The sequence below is a fragment of the Mytilus trossulus genome, chromosome 2 (genome assembly GCF_036588685.1).
Source record: "Mytilus trossulus isolate FHL-02 chromosome 2, PNRI_Mtr1.1.1.hap1, whole genome shotgun sequence".
Taxonomy (NCBI): Eukaryota; Metazoa; Mollusca; class Bivalvia; order Mytilida; family Mytilidae; genus Mytilus; species Mytilus trossulus.
Genome location: NC_086374.1, coordinates 88,447,669 through 88,468,895, shown reverse-complemented (window position 1 = coordinate 88,468,895; position 21,227 = coordinate 88,447,669). Strand labels below are relative to the sequence as shown.

Genomic DNA, 21,227 nt, shown 5'->3' with positions numbered 1-21,227 from the left:
AGTGAGCGTTGTTAATTATTGTTTTGTTTTTGTATATTTTTCTTATACTTATTAAAATATTTTGTACTATTCTACACGTTGATCTTTTGTTACTGAAACAGGTCATAATGTATTTTTTAAAAGGACAGGAATACTTACATTCTACTACACATTTTTATAATTACCATAATTTTTGTAGTTAACATTTCGCTATGTATATTAATGTACCCTCTAAATGGTGCGAAGGTTGTTGCCAATGTTGAACGCATGTGTTCCTATTGAAGTTAAGAAAAAAGATACAGTCGATCAACTAGTTGAAACTGCTTATGGTGTTTATATTGCTTTGATTAATGCCAAAGATAACTATATACAGTGGACAAAAGACGTTAATTCTAAAAAAAAAAGAAAGAAAAAAAGTGTGGTTTACAGAAAAATGAAATGTTCCAATATTTTGATGTGCATTGGTTGCACTCATGTAATAATCTGTAGTTGATCTGTTTGCAACACTAACACCAATAATGAAATTATGCTCCAGGTAGCATTTTATCTGGAAATGGTGACCTTATTAATTTCCCAATTTTAATTCTTTTCAACTTGAACAACCTGCACTTCATATTGACTAAAGTTAGGTTGTCCGTTTCTTTTTTTTTTGGTAGAAGACATTTCACACGTTTTGGTTTGAATTTCAACAAACACATGCATTAAGGGTTACAAAAGCAATCTCTAAAGTTTGATAAAGTATTGAACGAGTGGTTAAAATATTTAACGCAATCGCTCACTATTGTTGGCTTCAAACCAAGTTGAACAATATAAAAAAAGAAGATGTGGTATAATTGCCAATGAGACAACTATCCACAAAAGACCAAAATAACACAGGCATTAACAACTATAAGTCACCGTAAGGCCTTCAACAACGAGCAAAGCCCATACCGCATAGTCCGCTATAAAAGGCCCAGATAAGACAATGAAAAACAATTTAAACGAGAAAACTAACGGTCTATTTATGTAAAAATATTATCGAAAAACAAATATGACACACATAAACAAACGACAACCATCATTTTTACTATGTGTTTAGTAACGACACTTTAAATCTAACGTAAATGACAAGTTGAGCAACTGACCATAGTATAATTATCTCAAATTCAACTATGAATTAGAAGTTATACTAACTACAAAGGGACAATGATAAATGATTAAGCCAAATCGACGCAAAAAAGAATTGTCGAACATCCATCTGCTAATTATGTAAATTCCAACAAACAACAAATCTGGGTGCTTCTGCATAATCGAAATATTTGCGCGTTCAGTAAAACATCACTTGATGTGCATCAATATAACGAACATTGCCAACTTCCAACTTCTCCTCTTAATCGATAAAGACCCTGGAGTGGAATATCATATCCACCATTTGGAGATTCTGATGCCTATGAATTAATACTGCTTTGTATAGTGATAGCAGATATGGCATAAACCTGATACTGTTCATGTTAAATTAAACGTAAAATTGCTAACACTTTTTCCTTGTGGACAGTTTATTACGTTTCAAAGATGAAAAAAACAACCGTTTACATCAAGGAAATTTCGTCAGACCCAGCAACACAACCTACAATAAAACAAAGATCGCCAAAAAAATTTAAAGATTAATTCCAATAAATTTAAGTCCTCGATATTACCGGAATTTTGATACACTCTCTTTTGTTTTGATCACCATTTCATTCTTTTACCACATACAACAGCTAGTAGCCAACCTCTAATATAATGAGTCAAACTATGACAGATCAAAGATAAGCGAGAAAAACTTTCTTGTATGTATATGTTAGATTATGGACAAAACGACACAGAAGTTCCTATACCGTAAGACCACTCTATTACTCTGTATTTATTATAGCTTGATGTCCATCATCTTAAAAACCTTGATAATTTCAGAAGTGTTTTTATTTCATACGACGTCTCACTAAACTGTGTCCTGTTAACCAGCTCAGACAGGAATTGGAATAAATCATACTTTTGGAAACAGTGGGTTTATATCCTATATCAGAATTGGTACCAAAAACCTGAGCAAGATGACAATGATACAAACATAAACTACAAGCAGTTACCAGTCATTCCGATAGTGACATTTATGATATTTTTATCAGATTAAACTGTTAATAAGGAATGTAATACTGTGAACGTTTTGACATTTATCTATAAGTTCAATAAGTATTAAGCTAAAGGTTTCGTCTTATTCTACTAATTTCACCTGTGAACTAAAGATAAGTTAGCACGTCAATTGTGTGTGTATGAATGTGTCCATCTTCAAAATGTATCAGGACATATTGTCATGAAATGCTTTTTAAAAAAAATAATTTATAGATATCAACTGAAACAATACGTTTGTTATTGAAGTGCACGACAAGAAAATGGAGTTTCTTTTTCAATTTAAATGATAATTCAAATGAGGTGAATATCAATCAAACAACGATTGGTTGAACGATAACTTGATGTTGCAATGATCATGGACATATTTTTTTCTTTTCTTTTGTTCTTTGTTTTTTTGTTTTTGTTTTTGTGTGTCGCTGCTTTTTTTTTTTTTTTTATTGTTTTTGGTCTTACATTAGAAATTATTAAAATGCGTTGTTGACAGTACTCAAACAAGCTCCAACAAGGAATGGCTGCAATAGCTATCACAGGTTCATACCATAGTATAAAACAATTTAATCATGAGATGCCATATACAATTTATTTTCTAGAGTCTTCTTAACAGAAATCGGTTTCATATAAAACACCATTTTATACAAATGATATCTTCGGTCCTTAACTAAATGACTTTTTATTTCAATGTTTCCGAATTTCGGTCAAAAATCCAAAACAGAAAGATTTCCTCTTGGCACATGTACATTTTCCTCATTTTGAATAAAATTGAATGGCGGATCATCTGAAAATATAAAAATTAACATGCTTTTATAAAAGATAAAAAAAATATTGATTATAATAATAATTCTGCTTTGGTAATGTCATTATTCAAAATTATATCAATAGCGATAATTAAGTAATGTAAGAGATAATCATAATAATAGTGAATGACTGTTATAAAATGTTTATTTTGGTAATTTTAAAGAAAGTGGATGGATGCAACTAATGGCAGTTTTGATTCCGAGGATTTCACCAGGCTTGTAGTCTCTTAAAATTGTCTGACGTCAGACACACGAATCAATGAATGTGTTTGTAGATAGATGTTTTTTGTGTTCTGTTTAATTGTTCCTTTTAAAAATTTTACATGATAATGACTGCTTTACCCATATTTTGACTATTTTATTTACGTCTGGTTAGGTCACGTTAGCGCTTTAGAACCAGGTTTAATCCACTATTTTTTACCTTTGAAAATGCCTGTACCAAGTCAGGAATATGAAAATTTTTGTTCATTCGTTTTTGATGTGTTTTGTCATTTGATTTCGCCATGTGATTATAGACTTTCCGATTTGATTCTCCTCTTAGTTCAGTATTTTTGTGATTTTACTTTTTCCTTTGATTTTGACCCGAAATGTCATTTATCAGTTCACTTTCTTGCTGTAAATTTACTACTGGCAACCTGGAAATGTAATCTATTTATTCTTATCGTTTTGTTCTCAACCGACATTCATTGTCAATTTGTAAATGTTTGTAAAGTATAAAAAAAGAAGATGTGGTATGATTGCCAATGAGACAACTATCCACAAAAGACCAAAATGACACAAACATTAACAACTATAGATCACCGTACAGCCTTCAACAATGAGCAAAGCCCATACCGCATAGTCTAGGTATTGATGCAGTTATAACGTTTTATGTTTTAAATAAGATAATGTCAGTACCAAGTCAAGGATATGACAGTTGTTTTGCATTCGTTTGATGTGTTTGAACTTTAAGTTCGCAATTTGATGAGGTTCTTTCCGATTTTAATTTTCCTAGAGTTTCGTTATATTCGTTTCCTTCTGTCTATATCTATATATCATGTTTATATCGAAAAATGTTTATTTCAGAGGTAATGCTGTATTCGTTTGATCATTTTCAATAGTAAAATTGTGTCTCCATTATTTATAAATTAATTTGCATACTTGTTGTTTGCATGGAATCATATCATACGGGTATTTTTCTATGTCGAATTATAAGTTTATATTTATATTTTGCTTACGATACGACTGTAAATATTATTTGTTGTGTGGTAATTGTTGTGAAAGTCAGTCTTTCGATTGACTTCGTAGTCCGCATATATTATTCATACATAATGTTTTATTACCAGATGATGTATAAGCATGAAAAGTTGGAATCTTACATTCATATGGTCATATTTATAAATAAGCTGTTTACAGTTCTTGAAATACTAAGGTTTTTCTACCTCAGGAATAGATTGCCAAAGCTGTACTTGCAAAATGTTCATGAATTTTGGTCATGAATGCTCTTCAACCTCGTACTTTATTTGGCCTTTTAAAACTTTTTGGAGTCGAGCGTCACTGATGAGTCTGTTGTAGACAATAATTAAGCCCGGCGTAAATACAAAATTTAATCCTGGTATCTATGATGAATTCAACACTAAACTAAGAATTATAAAATCAATGTTGCTGACATCCTATTGTAATCAGAAGAAAGTTATGAAATATTCTTATTTGATACTTGTTAATTTCCTCTGTTCTGGTACTTTGTATTTCAGAACCTCACCTTTTGAAATAATGTAAATATAGTTCATTTTGACTGTGAGAATAATTAAAGTAAGGATTCATATGACATCTTAAATGGAGGTAAACATATCCAAATATATAATCAACATTGAAATATAATATGTACTCGATAAGAAACAACATCGAAAAGGGAGAGAATAACTGATTTAAACAATAGCGTTTGATTTGTAACATCTAGTCTGCGACAAACGCCGTTCAATGCAGCAAGCTAGCTAAATTAAATTTTAACTTAAAAGAAATTAGTTGGATATACAGTTTGTTCCCACTGTAATTTCAAGTTATTACACTTTAATCTAACTCTTGGACATCACTGAAATTCGTAAATCATTGGTCATTTAAGGGGGCTCGCGGGTCTAAATCATTTTTTTCCTAATACAGGATTTCTCTTATAATTTTTCATAAATGAACTTTATCATATACTTAATAGAAAAATGAAATAAAAAATGGGGTCACCGTTCATTTAAGCTCACAATCTGCCTCTGAAAGAAGCATACATTTTTGTTAATGTCCTTTTTTTCTGTTGAACTAATAGGATAAAAGGTAACATCGAAATAAAAAAGAACTAAATTACAGAAATCGATAAAATTTTACAATTATTTAGTTTATGTAAACCTTTTTGAAAACAATAATTAAAAAAAATATAGGTCACCGATGAGATACAGAAGATATTTCAATTTCAATGCCAAAAAAATGGCATTTTAACACCAGAGGAAGATAATTTGGAGTTTTTCCAATGATAAAAATATTTTAAAAGTTATCTGGGGCCAAACCAAATCGATTTGGTTGGATAATTTTTTTACCTTATCATAAAGTTATAACTAATAGTGTAATAAATAAAAATTGTTTATTTTTTTGCCGCAATATTTGTACCTGCGAGCCTCCTTAAAAAGTAAAATAACCAAAATGATATCAAATGCATGGATACCAATTGCCATATTCCCAAATGTGAAATACCGATGTTGAATTAAAACTCTAATGTCAAAGAATAGACAGGGCGTGTAACAGTTTTAACCGACATCAAGAATTTCAAAGCAAATAATAAGCATTCAAAACAAAAGCAAAAGCAATACGAAACCGTTGTAAGCAAATATACTTAACATTAAATACCAGAAGCAAAATTTGATAGGCCAGACGCGTGACGTCTATAAAAGACTCTTTGATAAATGATTTTGTCTTTTTTAATTTCTAATTTTTGTTTCCCGTTTTGGTTCCACTTTTGAAAAATATATATTCTTTTCTTGTTTCTAGTATTGACGTATTAGATATGAATGGAATACCGTTTTCCAAGCACTAATTATGAATAAATGATCTAACTATACATAAATGTCTTAATGCCTGTAGCGATGTAATTTTCGAGGTAATTTTTAAGAGGCACATTTCTGTATATTTGAGTTGATATGTGTTTCATGTCTTTAATAACATACCCACTCCTTTGTTCTAACAGGGGTGGTCTGAGCCGGATCACCCTCACTAGATCACCATAGTTTGAGTTTCTTTGTTGTTCATGCTTTCCTTTGTTCTATAACTTTTTGGCGGGAATGTCTAAACTTTGAATTTTTCGAAAACTAAGGATTTTCTTACCCCAGGAGTAGATTACCTTAGCCGTATTTGGCACAACTTTTTGGAATTTTGGATCCTCAATGCTCTTCAACTTTGTATTTATTTGGCTTTTTAACTTTTTTGATCTGAGCGTCACTGATGAGTCTGATGTAGACGAAACGCGCGTCTGGCGTATAAAATTATAATCCTGGTAATTGATAACTATTTACAATCAAATCCACTATTAAACTTATAATTAATTATACGAAAAAGACTATCTATCAAAATTCACGTAGAAAAAAATCCAGTGTATATGCTGGGATTCAAACTCAAGACCTTTCGCATACCAGGCCACGACAAATACCACTACACCAGTACGACCGGACACGAACTAACAGTAAAACATACTAAATGGAAGCAAGACCTTATTTTTATAAGTGGGGCGGGTTGACATTGTTTGATATCTTCTCATCGTGTTCAGGGTCATAAAGGGTATACATCATATATTATTTTATAAAGTATATTATAATGGTTGTGTGGCGTTCTAAACTAGATTTTAATAATTGAAAATGTTTTTTCGTCTTATCTGAAACAGCTGGGATGTAAAATAGTTTTCCCACTCGGACTTGGTGGGTCAGTGTCAGATCACCCTCTGGCCTCGGGTCATTGGGGTGATCTTACACTGACACACCGCGTCCTTGTGGGATAACTATTAATTACAAATTGTAAGGATCAACTATTTTTTATTGAGTTACACATAAATTAATGTAAGCTACGTATCACAACGCATTGTGAAATAATATCAATTTGAAGTGGAAAATTTTATTGATGTAACATAACCAATATTGTAATCAACCCAATTTTGAGAATGTTATAATGTTTCCAGTTAATGTTTTAATAACTAATGGTAAACCTACTGTCATTAAAATTTAAGAAGGGCGAAATATACCAGAGTGCCATTATCAAAAAGACCTACCTCGTTGCTTGAAGCAGCTTGTTTTGCTTTCTATCCTGTTTAACCTTGTAGCTATGGAGTAATGATGTTTTTCTTCAGCATACATGACAGCTGTCCACCCATATACATCTGGTTTAGAAATGTCGCATCCATTTTGAATTACAGTAAAACACACTTCATATACAAGTGTGTCCTGTTATTTTGTTACTTCAGAAACGCAGTATCCGACTTTTACAAAATGTCTTATCTGAATAGCTGAGTCGATATAGGCCAATGTGTTTAACATTTCGCTTTGTGCTAAAAAAAAAATCTCCTTGAACAATATGTAAAAGGTCAGAAATGTCGTATGAAGATGTAAATAAGATCCGAAACATTATTCGGTCTTGAGCGTTCGACAATACCATTTGAATTTGAAAAGGTGACTGCCTACACCATTGCCCCCCCCCCCAAAAAAACAAACAATTAAAGAAAACCAATCGACCATTGTGGCAGGTTGTATCATTTATAATCATTCTAAGAATTCCCTTTTGAAGGTAATAATTTATCATCAAGAAACCTTTAAAAAAATACAGCGTATTTAGGAGCACTTAAAGGCTTGGTAGTTCCTGTTTTTGTTTTGTTTTGGGTAAGGACAAGGATAAAACATGTGATCCCTCGATAGGGAATCATAAAACAGCGAGACTCAGTTTGTCTTCGAAATAGCAAAAACTGTTGTCGTATGGGACAAATAAATTTGTCACAGAATCATTAGCAGACAAGAAACAGACTTGAAACTAAAAGAAAAGAAACGTTTACAAACAACAATCTAAAAAGCATTACACAGATAGATAAAGAGTGAGTAACATAAACCTACGCTAACAAAGTGGGACCTTATGTTGTCAAAATTTTAAGCATAAACTGATTTACATGTACAAAATCAGTAGTCCGTTACAGTCGATAATATCATAGAATAGGAAAGCTAATTGTATTGATATATCAGAGTAAAAAAATCATGATGGCCCTTTTAAAACTTTCAATATATAGTTATATTTTGACTATTAACATTAACCGATTCAATAGCAAATTTTAAACATCAACACAACTCGAAGGCAATCTATACCATTAAACGATAAGACCTCATTTTGTGTGTCGCTTCTCTTCTTCCCACAATAAATTGATCATCATGCCTCTCTGTCCTATAGGTACCATGCATAGTCGCATTTGTAATCCATTCTTATGAATATTTAGTTTGGGTTATTTTGGGAATAAACAAAATAAGGGCGTCCGGATATTCATTCCGTCATCAGACCGACTTTTATGTCAGACATGACTACCGGTTCTAACATTGAGAACCAATCGTATGATAGATAACAAAAATAAAAAATAAATAAGCCAATCAGAGTGTTGTCCTTATCGTTTTTTTTTAGATCGTGAGAACCACTACTATTTTACCTCGGTTTTAACTTCCACTTGCACATAATTTTCAGAAGTACTCGGACTGGGACAGGACAATTATTTTTGCGTTATCTGCATGTACTGTATACTATGATTAAAATCTACTATAATTATAATATATTAAGGCACTCTATTATATAGCAGTGATCGCCAAGGAGAAGAAACTTAGAATTAAGAGTTAATAAAAAAATAAATACACTTTAATATTAATAATATGGATACGTATGTTCATTGCAGAGACAAATAATGTATTATATGTCCCTGTTCATAGCATGCCGAACATAAAAATAATAGAATGTAACAGAACACAAAATGATAACGGACTTTGAAAAAAAGAGAGAGGGCCGCTAAAAATATTTTCCTGTCTCCAAGTACCTATATGACTATTGATATCATTTCTAAAATCTCCAGACATAAAATCTTTTACAAAAATTCTTTCTAAAAGAGATAACATACTTTCAACCAAGTTTAAAATGCCTGCAATTTCGCTTTTAAGTCAAACAGGACTTCCGGTTTTTAACTTGCACATATATTTCATAAGAGTACTCGGGGACAGCACAATAATAATCGAGTTGATAGAGACTCTATCTATAATATAGCAGTGATCGCTTATGAGAAGAAACTTGAAATTGATAGTTATTAGCAAATACACTTTATTTATAGGATACGTATGTTAATAGTATACAGAAACGCGAAAATGATGAAATTTAACAGAAAAAAATAAAAAAAATAACGGACTTTAGAAACAAGTGAGATGGCTGAAAATGTTTCCAAGTACCATGAATTTTGATACCTTTTCTGAAATTCTCCAGGCATGAATTCTTTTACTGAAAGTATCCAGACAAAAAATCTTTTACAAACTTTTTCTCCCTTTAACAGTATACATACTTTCTACCAAGCTCTCAATTCCCGCGATTTCGCGGGTGTGTTCTAGTACCAATAAAAATAGAACGCTTTGAATATCGTATTATCGAGGAGGTCTATACCATTAACAATCTGTTGTACAAAGATTTCTGCTTTTTAATAGGAAATAAAATTGAAAAATGAAAAAGACGGCCTCTTTATTCTTATATCTTTGGATAACGGAATTCAAATCAAATAAATCTAATAAAGTTAAATTCCGTCACTAAATTTGTGTCACAAATATCAATAGAAATGATTTATTTTTTTCGTTTTTCGTGAAATATTTGAATGCCTTCAACAATTTGGAAGACACAAAGGAAATTTCCGAAATAAACTAATAAACTGGTGAAAGTGGAAAATAATAGGTTAAGCCTGCTTTTAGTAACGACAATTCGGGCATTGATTTGATCATTTATGACACAGATATCTTATAACAGTCCACTTAGTCTGTCCAATTTTCGAAGAGTGACTTTATGTTAACCACTTTAATTCCTTTGTTACATAGCTTTCTTTTAGCTCTGAATCAAGGAAATCAATATGAGAAGCGCAACCTCTATAATATAATAGTATATATAGGCGATGCTGGAATGTTGCAATATAGAAATGGAATGTTCGTCTTTTTACTCAGTAAGTTTTGTAGCCGACTTTAAACGACTGCACATTTGCAATTCTTTTGAGAAGCACCCTTTTGAGGCTCCCTTTAAAACAAATCTCAATTTAATTCTTAACAAGTTGAAAAGATTGAATTATCTAGATTATTTTTCTATTTCTTTTCAATTTTTTCATCGTTAGCCTACTGCCGCGTTTATATTGTTTGAGCCCCACATTCACATCTACTGTTCTAAATCTAAATTCTTATTTCAGAAGTTTATTTGCGATTTCTTGTATGACATTAAGAAACTTGAGTGATAACTATAGATGCCAGAAATGGAAACGTAATTTAAGTAGCATTATAATTTACATTGTTTTTAATGTCAGTTTATTTTAATTGGCAATAGTCAAATACTAATATCCATGTATCAGACGAAAAATATGCTAGATACAATTCGCTTAGTTATGAGCTAATTTTAAAACCATGGTTCTTCAGTTTAGAAGAAAATGAGTAATATACAATGTTGTGGAACACTATAAACAGTTTTAATTAAACTTTTTAGTATATAAGACAATGTAAAGCGTGCATAATGTTGTGTCGTGTGTTTCCTTTATCAAAAACTCCAAACATCTATTAGAACCATAATCATAAAAAAGTTACGAGTTCCATTGTGGACTATGCTAGAGCATTGGCTAAACGAGAAGGGGATGAACAGGACACCTTTCAAGAGTGGACAAATGCTATCACCGAATCCAAGAGTTTAGAAAAAAAAATGTAACTGATCAACCTAAGTCCGTATTTATAGACAAGGAGCCATGAAATGTCTTTCATCCCTTCCCGATAATATGTTGATATTCCCGCGTTTAAAGCTTCAAATAATATTGTTTTTGTATATGCATCGTTCTTCTATAAAAGAGGGACAAAAGATACCAGAGGGACAGTCAAAGTCATAAGTCGAAAATAAACTGACAACGCCTGGCTAAAAATGAAAGAAAAAACAGACAAACAATATACATGACACAACATAGAAAACTAAAGAATAAGCAACATGACTTCTAAAATAATGAGGAATAATTGAGGACTCAGGTAAATACCACATACAAAACATATCATTTGACAATGATGATAATCAGACTATCAATGGCGTTCATCTCAAAGTATTGACCATTTTGAGTTCAAAGGAAAAAAAACCAACAAAAATGTTAGTAAAAAACATGCTAACCTCTCTCGAAGATTCATTGATTTTTTAGAAATCAACAAGTTTCTATTTTAACAAGTATAAATGAAACCGCCGGGGGAACTGAATTCCGTACATATTACAGGCTAGTGGCTTTCTCTTTTGAACGTTTTTATATTTCAACATGCCGTAGCCTTATAAAGCTCATTGAAGGTAAAAATATTCCACGATGTGTTTTATTTAAATTGTTCATGTGACCCAAAATTGTTCACATCTTAGTCAGTCAGTGTCTTGTTTGGTGTATAGTTGTGTTATTGTTAAACATACCACAGCACCTTGTTTTTAAATTTCTTGATATTTGCCTCCACGTGTTTTTTTCAATAGTGCATCTAAAAATACTTACGTTTTAATCTCTCGTTTAATCACCTGCTGATAAAAACCTGTCATAAAAGCCCTTTACATCGTTTTTCAATTAATCTTCAATTATATAAATGTAGACTGTCTGGTCTTTTAACAAACCTTCTTGGGAGGATAGGCGACCCAGTGTAACCATACTCGCCAACAGTCGACATGGTGCTACGTTAATGTGTTTGTTAGAACGTTTGTGCGTTCAACAAGTAGGAAAGTTAAAGCGTATTATGAATATATTTATCTATTTGTTTTTTTGTTGTTTTTGTTTATCTTTGAAGCCATCATTTTAGAATAAAGTGAATTGTGTATGTTTAATATTGTACAATTTCATTATCTATTGGTCTTTTTTTTTTTAAATTTGGGAAGGCTGAATTAAAAAACACACATCTATAAATCTATACATTTTTATATGTCGAAAGAAGCTATTTAGGATGATGATGTGTCATGAATCATGTTTCGTCGAAATGACTGATATGTACATACTTTAAATTGGATCAAGACTGTCTTTCAGAACTTACATCGACCCCAGCTCCTTTGATTTAACAGGGGTGATCTGAGCGGGTTTTTTTTTTTTTTTTATAAATTGGCGATATAGTGTGGGCCGATTGGCAAGTGAGGCGAGTTGACATTGTTTGATATCTACTCATCGTGTTTGGGGGTCATGAAGGGTATACATCATACAGAAAGTGTATTGTAATGGTTGTGTGGCGTTCTAAACTAGATTTTATGAATTTTAAAAGATTTTTCGTCTTATATAAAACAGCTGGGATGTAAAATAGTTATCCCACTCAAACTTGGTGCGTCAGTGTTATATCACACTCTGGCCTCCGGCCATTAGGGGGATATTACACTGATCCACTGCGTCCTTGTGAGATAACTATTAATTACAATTTTATAAATTTTACTTTGTTTATAGGAATAATTCATATTAGCTTGCTCAAATTTTTTCGTTTTTTGCTAAGTATTGCACATTGATTAAGTATCTTTCATAATGTATATGCCTGCATGAAAGAGGTGCGAACAGTAAAACTCATAGATCTGAAAAAAAACTTACAATGCAATGGTGAGCTAAAAATTAAAAAGACAAACAGACAAATAACAGTAAACATGACACAACATCGGAAACATGACATATCATCGAAAACATGACACAACATCGAAACCTAAAGACTAAGCAACACGGAACCCACCAGAAACTGGGGGTAATCTCAGGTGCTCCTGAAGGGTAAGAAGATCCTGCTTTTAAATAGCATTATCCGAGTTTTAATATGTGCAAATTGCTTAGTCAATGGAAAGGTATAAACTATGTAATAAAGAGCTCAATGCACAGCACTCGTAATGAATTCCATGGTTAAAAGTTTTCAATGACTAACCGTTACATAAAAAAGTGATGAAATTTGATTTACAGTTTATGACATGCGTGAACCTGAAATGCCATGTGTCCAAACCTAGCACGCCAAAAAGGAAACTGTTTGTAGAACAACATGAGATGTAATAAACACCAACAACAAGGAAAAGTAAACAAAACAAGATAAGAATCAAACAGTTTAAAGTTGTTTTGCCGAACACAAATACAGATGTTTTGTCACTGGTTACAAAGTAAAAAGAAATGTTGTATTTGTTTTGTTACATATACGTATGAACATTTATCTCATAACATACAATAACATTAACGGTACCAATTTTTCTGCACCAGATGCTCATTTCGACCATACATGTCTCTTCAGTGATGCTCGTGCCCTATCGTGAGTTTGGGTTTGGGTTTCGGTTTAGCCTTCGGTATCGGCTTGTTGTGCAAATGTTCCTCAGATGTATTTATCTTTGGATTAAAAAAAAAGTAGAGTAAATCTATAATTTCCTGTAGAACAAATGTTCATATATAAAGTAAAACTGGTAACCTTTGGTTTGATGAGACTGTTCAAGTGGGAGAGCGACTTAAACGATATGGTTGCGACCAGTTTCGATACAATAAAGGCAACAGTAGTATACCGCTGTTTGAAAGTTATAAATCAATTGAGAAAAAAAAATCCGGGTTACATACTACAACTGAGGGAAACGCATCATATATAAGAGACACAACAGAAACACACCATTAAAATGTAACACACACAGAAACGAACTATAATGTAATAATGGCCATGTTCCTGACCTTGGTACAGGACGTTTTAAGAAGAAAAATGGTGGATTGAACCTGGTCTTATGGCATGCCAAACGTCAAAAAAGCGAAAACGATGAATACATTTTTTTTTAACTATGAATATAATAATGATTAAAACGCTTTGTGGTACACTTTATTTCTAAAACAAGTATTTACTAACTTAGAGATAAAATAATACTTTATCTATCTTTTTCTTCTGTCATCTCAGTGTATTTTCATAAGCTTGTATAGATAAAAATTTAGAAAAAAACCAAACAGAAATCTTTATCTTTATCGAATTATATATAGAATAATGACATTTTTGTTTTTGATACTGACTTTATCAGCAGGAATAACTCGCGATCCAGATAGAGCGAGCTGATATTCGATCTGAAACAGTCAGTATCAAAGCATTAAATGCAATTTTTCTCTTTATGGGTAATTTCTCTTAACAACATGATTTTTTTTGGTTGAAAATATGAAATAGAATCAATACGTTAGTCAAACTACTCTAAGCTCTAACGCGTTCAAAACGTTGTGAAAATTGGCCCAACTTCGGTTTTAGAGTGTTACGAAAGACTTTAAACCCAAAAAAGCAATTAGTAAAATCCTGTCACATGGTATAAAGTGACTATCGCGATGGCAAATTCCTCAATCATAATTACATTCCTAGGTTTTGACAAAGCTTCAACAGAACATCATTTGGTATATTTTTGACAAACCTGCAAATACTTAGACAATATTTTTTTGGTAAATCTTCCGGAATAATATTTTAATGTGAATACAAACAATAGTGGTGTCAATACATTATATCCTGTTTCAATTAACATAACAGTTGTGAATTATTTTTCAGAAAATATCTAAATTCTGATATCAAGACCTATACATACTGTGTGCATACTAGCAATCAGTACAGGAAAATCACTCAACTCATCTCAGTAAGTAACAAAAATTGTTTATTCAAATCAACAATAAACTAGATCGTATGAAAACTATCAATGTTATATGATGCAAGCGCAGCTGATATAAATCGTTTATTGAGACTCTCTAATGTCATTCATTGTTCTTCGTGTTATACGACGACGTTCAGAAACTTAAGATCTAGATTCCTGTCGCCTATCACTCTCAATTCAGTTTTGCCAATACACAAGATCGGGTATTCCTGAATTGTTACAACGTTGTTACTCAGTATCTTCTCTGTTATAAACAGCAGTTTACGACTATAGGACAGCATGATTTCAATTGTTTTCATATGCAATACGTGTTGGTTAGATTTTGTAGCTTCATACCTTACAAAAGGCTGTTATTACTATTGTCCGTTTGGTAATGTTTTACAAATTGAGGTCAACGAATTAACACTGACACAGATTCTTCTTCAATGATTTCATCATCTTCATTCTGAACAAAGTTGAATGGTGGATCAGCTGCAAAATACAAAACAAGGTTTTAATCGATCGTTAATAAAATAATAACTTATATTTTTTTTACACCGACTATTCAAGTGAGGCAGATACCAAACAATCAATTAGGTATAGCAAAGTAGAAATTACTCGCGTTTAAATATAAACAATATGTTGAAAAGTATGTTTTATAACTTTGAAATGACACGAAAACACAATCAAATGAATAGTTTTGCTTAACTATTGTTTTCCGTTTTTCTGTGCCCTTTTAACCTCAAAGATGTCTTTTATCACTCTTTTTACCTGGCTATACATGTTGACAATGATTTGAATAATTTAAAGCGCAAAAAAACAATTATTTTATTTTCAATATGATTTGTTTTAAATTAATCATTGTCATACAGGTAAAACAAGATACCTGTGAGATATGAAAATGACCAACAACAACAACATGTAAAACAATTTGAATTAATACAATCAAAACTAACCAAAATAAACCTATCCTTAGCTGCATTAATGCCAGCATTATGTACAAGTGTATGATCAATAGTAAATATGTTTTTTTCCAGAACCTCTTCTTATTTGACTTTTCAAGTTCGCTTGTTTATAGTTTGATTTCGATTCCTTTTTTTTCTTGCCAGTGTTGAATCTTTATTGATACAAATTCAATCACGAAATAAAATAATAATGTCTTATTTAGGAATCCCCTTTCAAAGAGTTATTGTTAACATCATTCATTGAAACTTACCTCGTTTTTTGTAGCAACTTATTTTGCCTTCAATGCTATTCAATTTCCTAGCTATGGAGTAATGATTATTTTCGTCAGCATACATTGCAGCTGTCCATCCGTATACATCTGGTTTGGAAATGTTGCTTCCATTCTGTAGGAGAAAGTTGACAAATTGTTCTCTTTCCTTTTCAGATTCGGAGTGTCTGTCACCACGGCAGGCTTCAATAAGTGGTGTATGCCCTTCAAAGTCAATACAATTAATAATGTTACCTTTCGAAAACAAATCCGTAGCTCTTTTAAACTTCTTGGTTCTTATAGCCAGAAAAACCGAAGCTACTTGTACGTTTTCATTATATTTTGTAGCTGCTGATCCCATTGTGTTTGTTTTGATCCACTGTCTGCTGATAGTACCCGAACGTCTTATATTCAATCTGTATCCTTGTCTTGTTTAAAAAAAGTCAAACAATCTTAAAAACTCAAAATGTGTTCAATTTGAATATGTATAAACAAATAAAACTATGCGGTCTAGTTAGTTGATTTAGATTCTAATGCTACGACTCTCACTATGTCAATATTAATGCGATATTACTTAGTTTACATTGGATAATATACGGTCCTTCTCAACGTAAGGTGATTGTAATGATAGGTGTTGTTTACGTCAGAGAGCATTGATTTGTATAAAACATGTGAAGATGACGTGCCTTAACTTAGAACTAGCATCTGACCTACTTATGGCACCCATGGTGTTCCTCGTATCAAGTCGTATGCATTGATGTCTGAGAAAGCATTTTTCATTCATAAGTTATATTAGACGTTGATAATAAATTCATCATAGATACCAGGATAAAAACAAATATAAATACGCCAGACGCGCTTTTCGTATACAAAAGACGCTTGAACAACAAAATTTTCAAAAGGCAAAATAAAGTACGAAGTTGAAGAGCACTGAGGACAAAAATTAAGTTTTTTCTTAACTCCGAGTACATTTATATATGTGCTTCATGTCTATTGCTTTTTATGATACTGGGTTGACTTCATACTGATTGAAGAGTTGTTTGGCCGTTATGGAATAACCGTTCCACAAATGATATCAGATATGTTTCTTACGTCGTAAATCCAAACCCCTTCCCTTATCATAAATGTGATCTACCGAATTAAACTATTAGACTTTAGGATTTGTTAACTCATAAGCAACACGACGGGTGCCACATGTGAAGCAGGATCTGCTTACCCTTCCGGAGCACCTGAGATCACCCTTAGTTTGTGGTGGTGTTCGTGTTGTTTATTCTTTTGTTTTTCTATGGTGTTTCATGTGTACTATTGTTTGTCTGTTTGTCCTTTTCATTTTTAGCCATGGTGTCGTCAGTTTATTTTTCGACTTATGAGTTTGACTGTCCCCCTGGTATCTTACGTTCCTCTTTTAATGGCTCAAATACATATTTATCTACGCTATATTTTTTTATGTGCATGGCTAAAGTTAGGAGCCAGCAGTTCAGTGGTTGTTGATGGCTCATGTTGTCATATTTGTTTTTCGTTAAAAAAAAATAGTATCGTATGAATTATGCCATTATTTTCTTGTTTTCATTATTTCATATTTTCATGTCAAGGCCTTTTATAGCTAACAATATCGTGTAGTTTTTCTCCTTGTTAGAGGTTGTGCAAAGATCAAAACTTGCATAGATCGTCAGTTTGAACTCTGATGGATAGTTGTAACATTTGCTATCATACCACTTCGTCTTTATAGTAAAAGTGGACGGGATGCGGTTTCCTACTTGATACAAAATCTATTAAGATCGAGTCATGTTTCACAATGAACTATATTACCAACTACAAGTATGCATTCGTCTTTAATCTGAAAGGTCACGTATAAAAGTTACTTAAGAATCTTAACCCACAAAGATGTTTCATTTTACATAGTTTCTTAATGTGTTTTTTTTATTCAAGGAGTTAAATTTAAGAAAAAATAGTTGAGGTATTTTCTTTACCAAAACAAACACGTCAGTAGTTAACCGATGATAAAATCTCTTAAGTCGGAAAGTAAAAACTAATTAAAGTACAAAAAAGAAAGAAATTGCTAAAATTCCGGAGCACCTGATTTCACTCCCGGTTTAAAGTGGGGTTCGTGTTGTTTCTTAATTATCATTTATAACTATTGATGTAAATGTCCTTTAGTTTTGTGAGTCTTTGTTTACTCCTTGGTTTTGATTGTTATTGTCTTATTATTTTGTACTATAAAAGTGGCAATGAATGAACATGCAACATGTAATATTTTGCATCTGATTTGACATTTTCAGTGCTTTATTCCAACTGTCGAATGGCATTCATATAATTTGGAAAATATGTTTTAATTTTGATAAATATCGCGTTAAGGAATAGTTTTATTATTTATGCAGTTGTTCTATTATAATATATCCTTTCTTGACATACATTGTGGATTGTTCTATGTGTGTGCTGGCCTTTAAAAAAAATGATTGTGTTTTAGCATCGCTTCAAATAATGGAATAATGTTAACAAACTATTTGTATAATTGTCAATTTGATTTTTTTTTTATTATCTGGCATATCTTGGACACCAAGAAAAACAATTCTATAACATTTATGAATCCTTCCAGACAATATTCTTAAATAGTATTTTTACACACTATAGAATTTTATTTAATATATATATATATATATACAACTCGTCTAAACATCAACCTAACAATGTTAGATCTGTAAATTTGCTTTCGCAAATATTTGGTTCTTCCCTCGCCGGGATTCGAACCCATGCTACTGTGATATCGTGACACCAAATCGCCTGCACTGCAGCCGTCCCGCTAGACCACACGACCACCTGGGCTCTCAAAAAAAGAGCTTTCGGTGGCCATATGTTACCTTTCCACGTCAGTTTTAATCTAGCGGCGTACTACAGTACATGATATATAAGGCATGAAGATGTTATTGTTACAGATCAGCTAAATTATCTAAAGTAAAGGATCCTACAAATTAATGTAAGATACAGTCACAGAAAATAATTATATTCATAAGTACGTCTGAGTCAGTGACAACCCTACAACAGATGTATCCATCGGATCGCCATCAATGATGGTGATACATGGCTGTGTACATAATGTATATACAACTCGTCTAAACATCAACCCAACAATGTTAGATCTGTAAATTTGCTTTCGCAAATTTTTGGTTCTTCCCTCGCCGGGATTCGAACCCATGCTACTGTGATATCGTGACACCAAATCGCCTGCACTGCAGCCGTCCCGCTAGACCACACGACCACCTGGGCTCTCAAAAAAAGAGCTTTCGGTGGCCATATGTTACCTTTCCACGTCAGTTTTAATCTAGCGGCGTACTACAGTACATGATATATAAGGCATGAAGATGTTATTGTTACAGATCAGCTAAATTATCTATAGTAAAGGATCCTACAAATTAATGTAAGATACAGTCACAGAAAATAATTATATTCATAAGTACGTCTGAGTCAGTGACAACCCTACAACAGATGTATCCATCGGATCGCCATCAATGATGGTGATACATGGCTGTGTACATAATGTATATACAACTCGTCTAAACATCAACCCAACAATGTTAGATCTGTAAATTTGCTTTCGCAAATTTTGGGTTCTTCCCTCGCCGGGATTCGAACCCATGCTACTGTGATATCGTGACACCAAATCGCCTGCACTGCAGCCGTCCCGCTAGACCACACGACCACCTGGGCTCTCAAAAAAAGAGCTTTCGGTGGCCATATGTTACCTTTCCACGTCAGTTTTAATCTAGCGGCGTACTACAGTACATGATATATAAGGCATGAAGATGTTATTGTTACAGATCAGCTAAATTATCTATAGTAAAGGATCCTACAAATTAATGTAAGATACAGTCACAGAAAATAATTATATTCATAAGTACGTCTGAGTCAGTGACAACCCTACAACAGATGTATCCATCGGATCGCCATCAATGATGGTGATACATGGCTGTGTACATAATGTATATACAACTCGTCTAAACATCAACCCAACAATGTTAGATCTGTAAATTTGCTTTCGCAAATTTTGGGTTCTTCCCTCGCCGGGATTCGAACCCATGCTACTGTGATATCGTGACACCAAATCGCCTGCACTGCAGCCGTCCCGCTAGACCACACGACCACCTGGGCTCTCAAAAAAAGAGCTTTCGGTGGCCATATGTTACCTTTCCACGTCAGTTTTAATCTAGCGGCGTACTACAGTACATGATATATAAGGCATGAAGATGTTATTGTTACAGATCAGCTAAATTATCTAAAGTAAAGGATCCTACAAATTAATGTAAGATACAGTCACAGAAAATAATTATATTCATAAGTACGTCTGAGTCAGTGACAACCCTACAACAGATGTATCCATCGGATCGCCATCAATGATGGTGATACATGGCTGTGTACATAATGTATATACAACTCGTCTAAACATCAACCCAACAATGTTAGATCTGTAAATTTGCTTTCGCAAATTTTTGGTTCTTCCCTCGCCGGGATTCGAACCCATGCTACTGTGATATCGTGACACCAAATCGCCTGCACTGCAGCCGTCCCGCTAGACCACACGACCACCTGGGCTCTCAAAAAAAGAGCTTTCGGTGGCCATATGTTACCTTTCCACGTCAGTTTTAATCTAGCGGCGTACTACAGTACATGATATATAAGGCATGAAGATGTTATTGTTACAGATCAGCTAAATTATCTATAGTAAAGGATCCTACAAATTAATGTAAGATACAGTCACAGAAAATAATTATATTCATAAGTACGTCTGAGTCAGTGACAACCCTACAACAGATGTATCCATCGGATCGCCATCAATGATGGTGATACATGGCTGTGTACATAATGTATATACAACTCGTCTAAACATCAACCCAACAATGTTAGATCTGTAAATTTGCTTTCGCAAATTTTGGGTTCTTCCCTCGCCGGGATTCGAACCCATGCTACTGTGATATCGTGACACCAAATCGCCTGCACTGCAGCCGTCCCGCTAGACCACACGACCACCTGGGCTCTCAAAAAAAGAGCTTTCGGTGGCCATATGTTACCTTTCCACGTCAGTTTTAATCTAGCGGCGTACTACAGTACATGATATATAAGGCATGAAGATGTTATTGTTACAGATCAGCTAAATTATCTATAGTAAAGGATCCTACAAATTAATGTAAGATACAGTCACAGAAAATAATTATATTCATAAGTACGTCTGAGTCAGTGACAACCCTACAACAGATGTATCC

General features: G+C 32.9%; 1 protein-coding gene across 1 annotated transcript; it reads right to left on the bottom strand.

Moving 5' to 3' along the window:
- Positions 1-14,841: 14,841 nt before the first annotated feature.
- Positions 14,842-16,521, bottom strand: LOC134705503 (uncharacterized). Its single transcript, XM_063564221.1, has 2 exons — positions 15,976-16,521; positions 14,842-15,251 (listed from the first exon to the last, which is right to left on the bottom strand). The coding sequence occupies exons 1-2, from the start codon at positions 16,331-16,333 to the stop codon at positions 15,172-15,174; spliced, it is 438 nt and encodes a 145-aa protein (XP_063420291.1). The 5' UTR covers positions 16,334-16,521; the 3' UTR covers positions 14,842-15,171.
- Between the last annotated feature and the right edge of the window lie 4,706 nt (positions 16,522-21,227).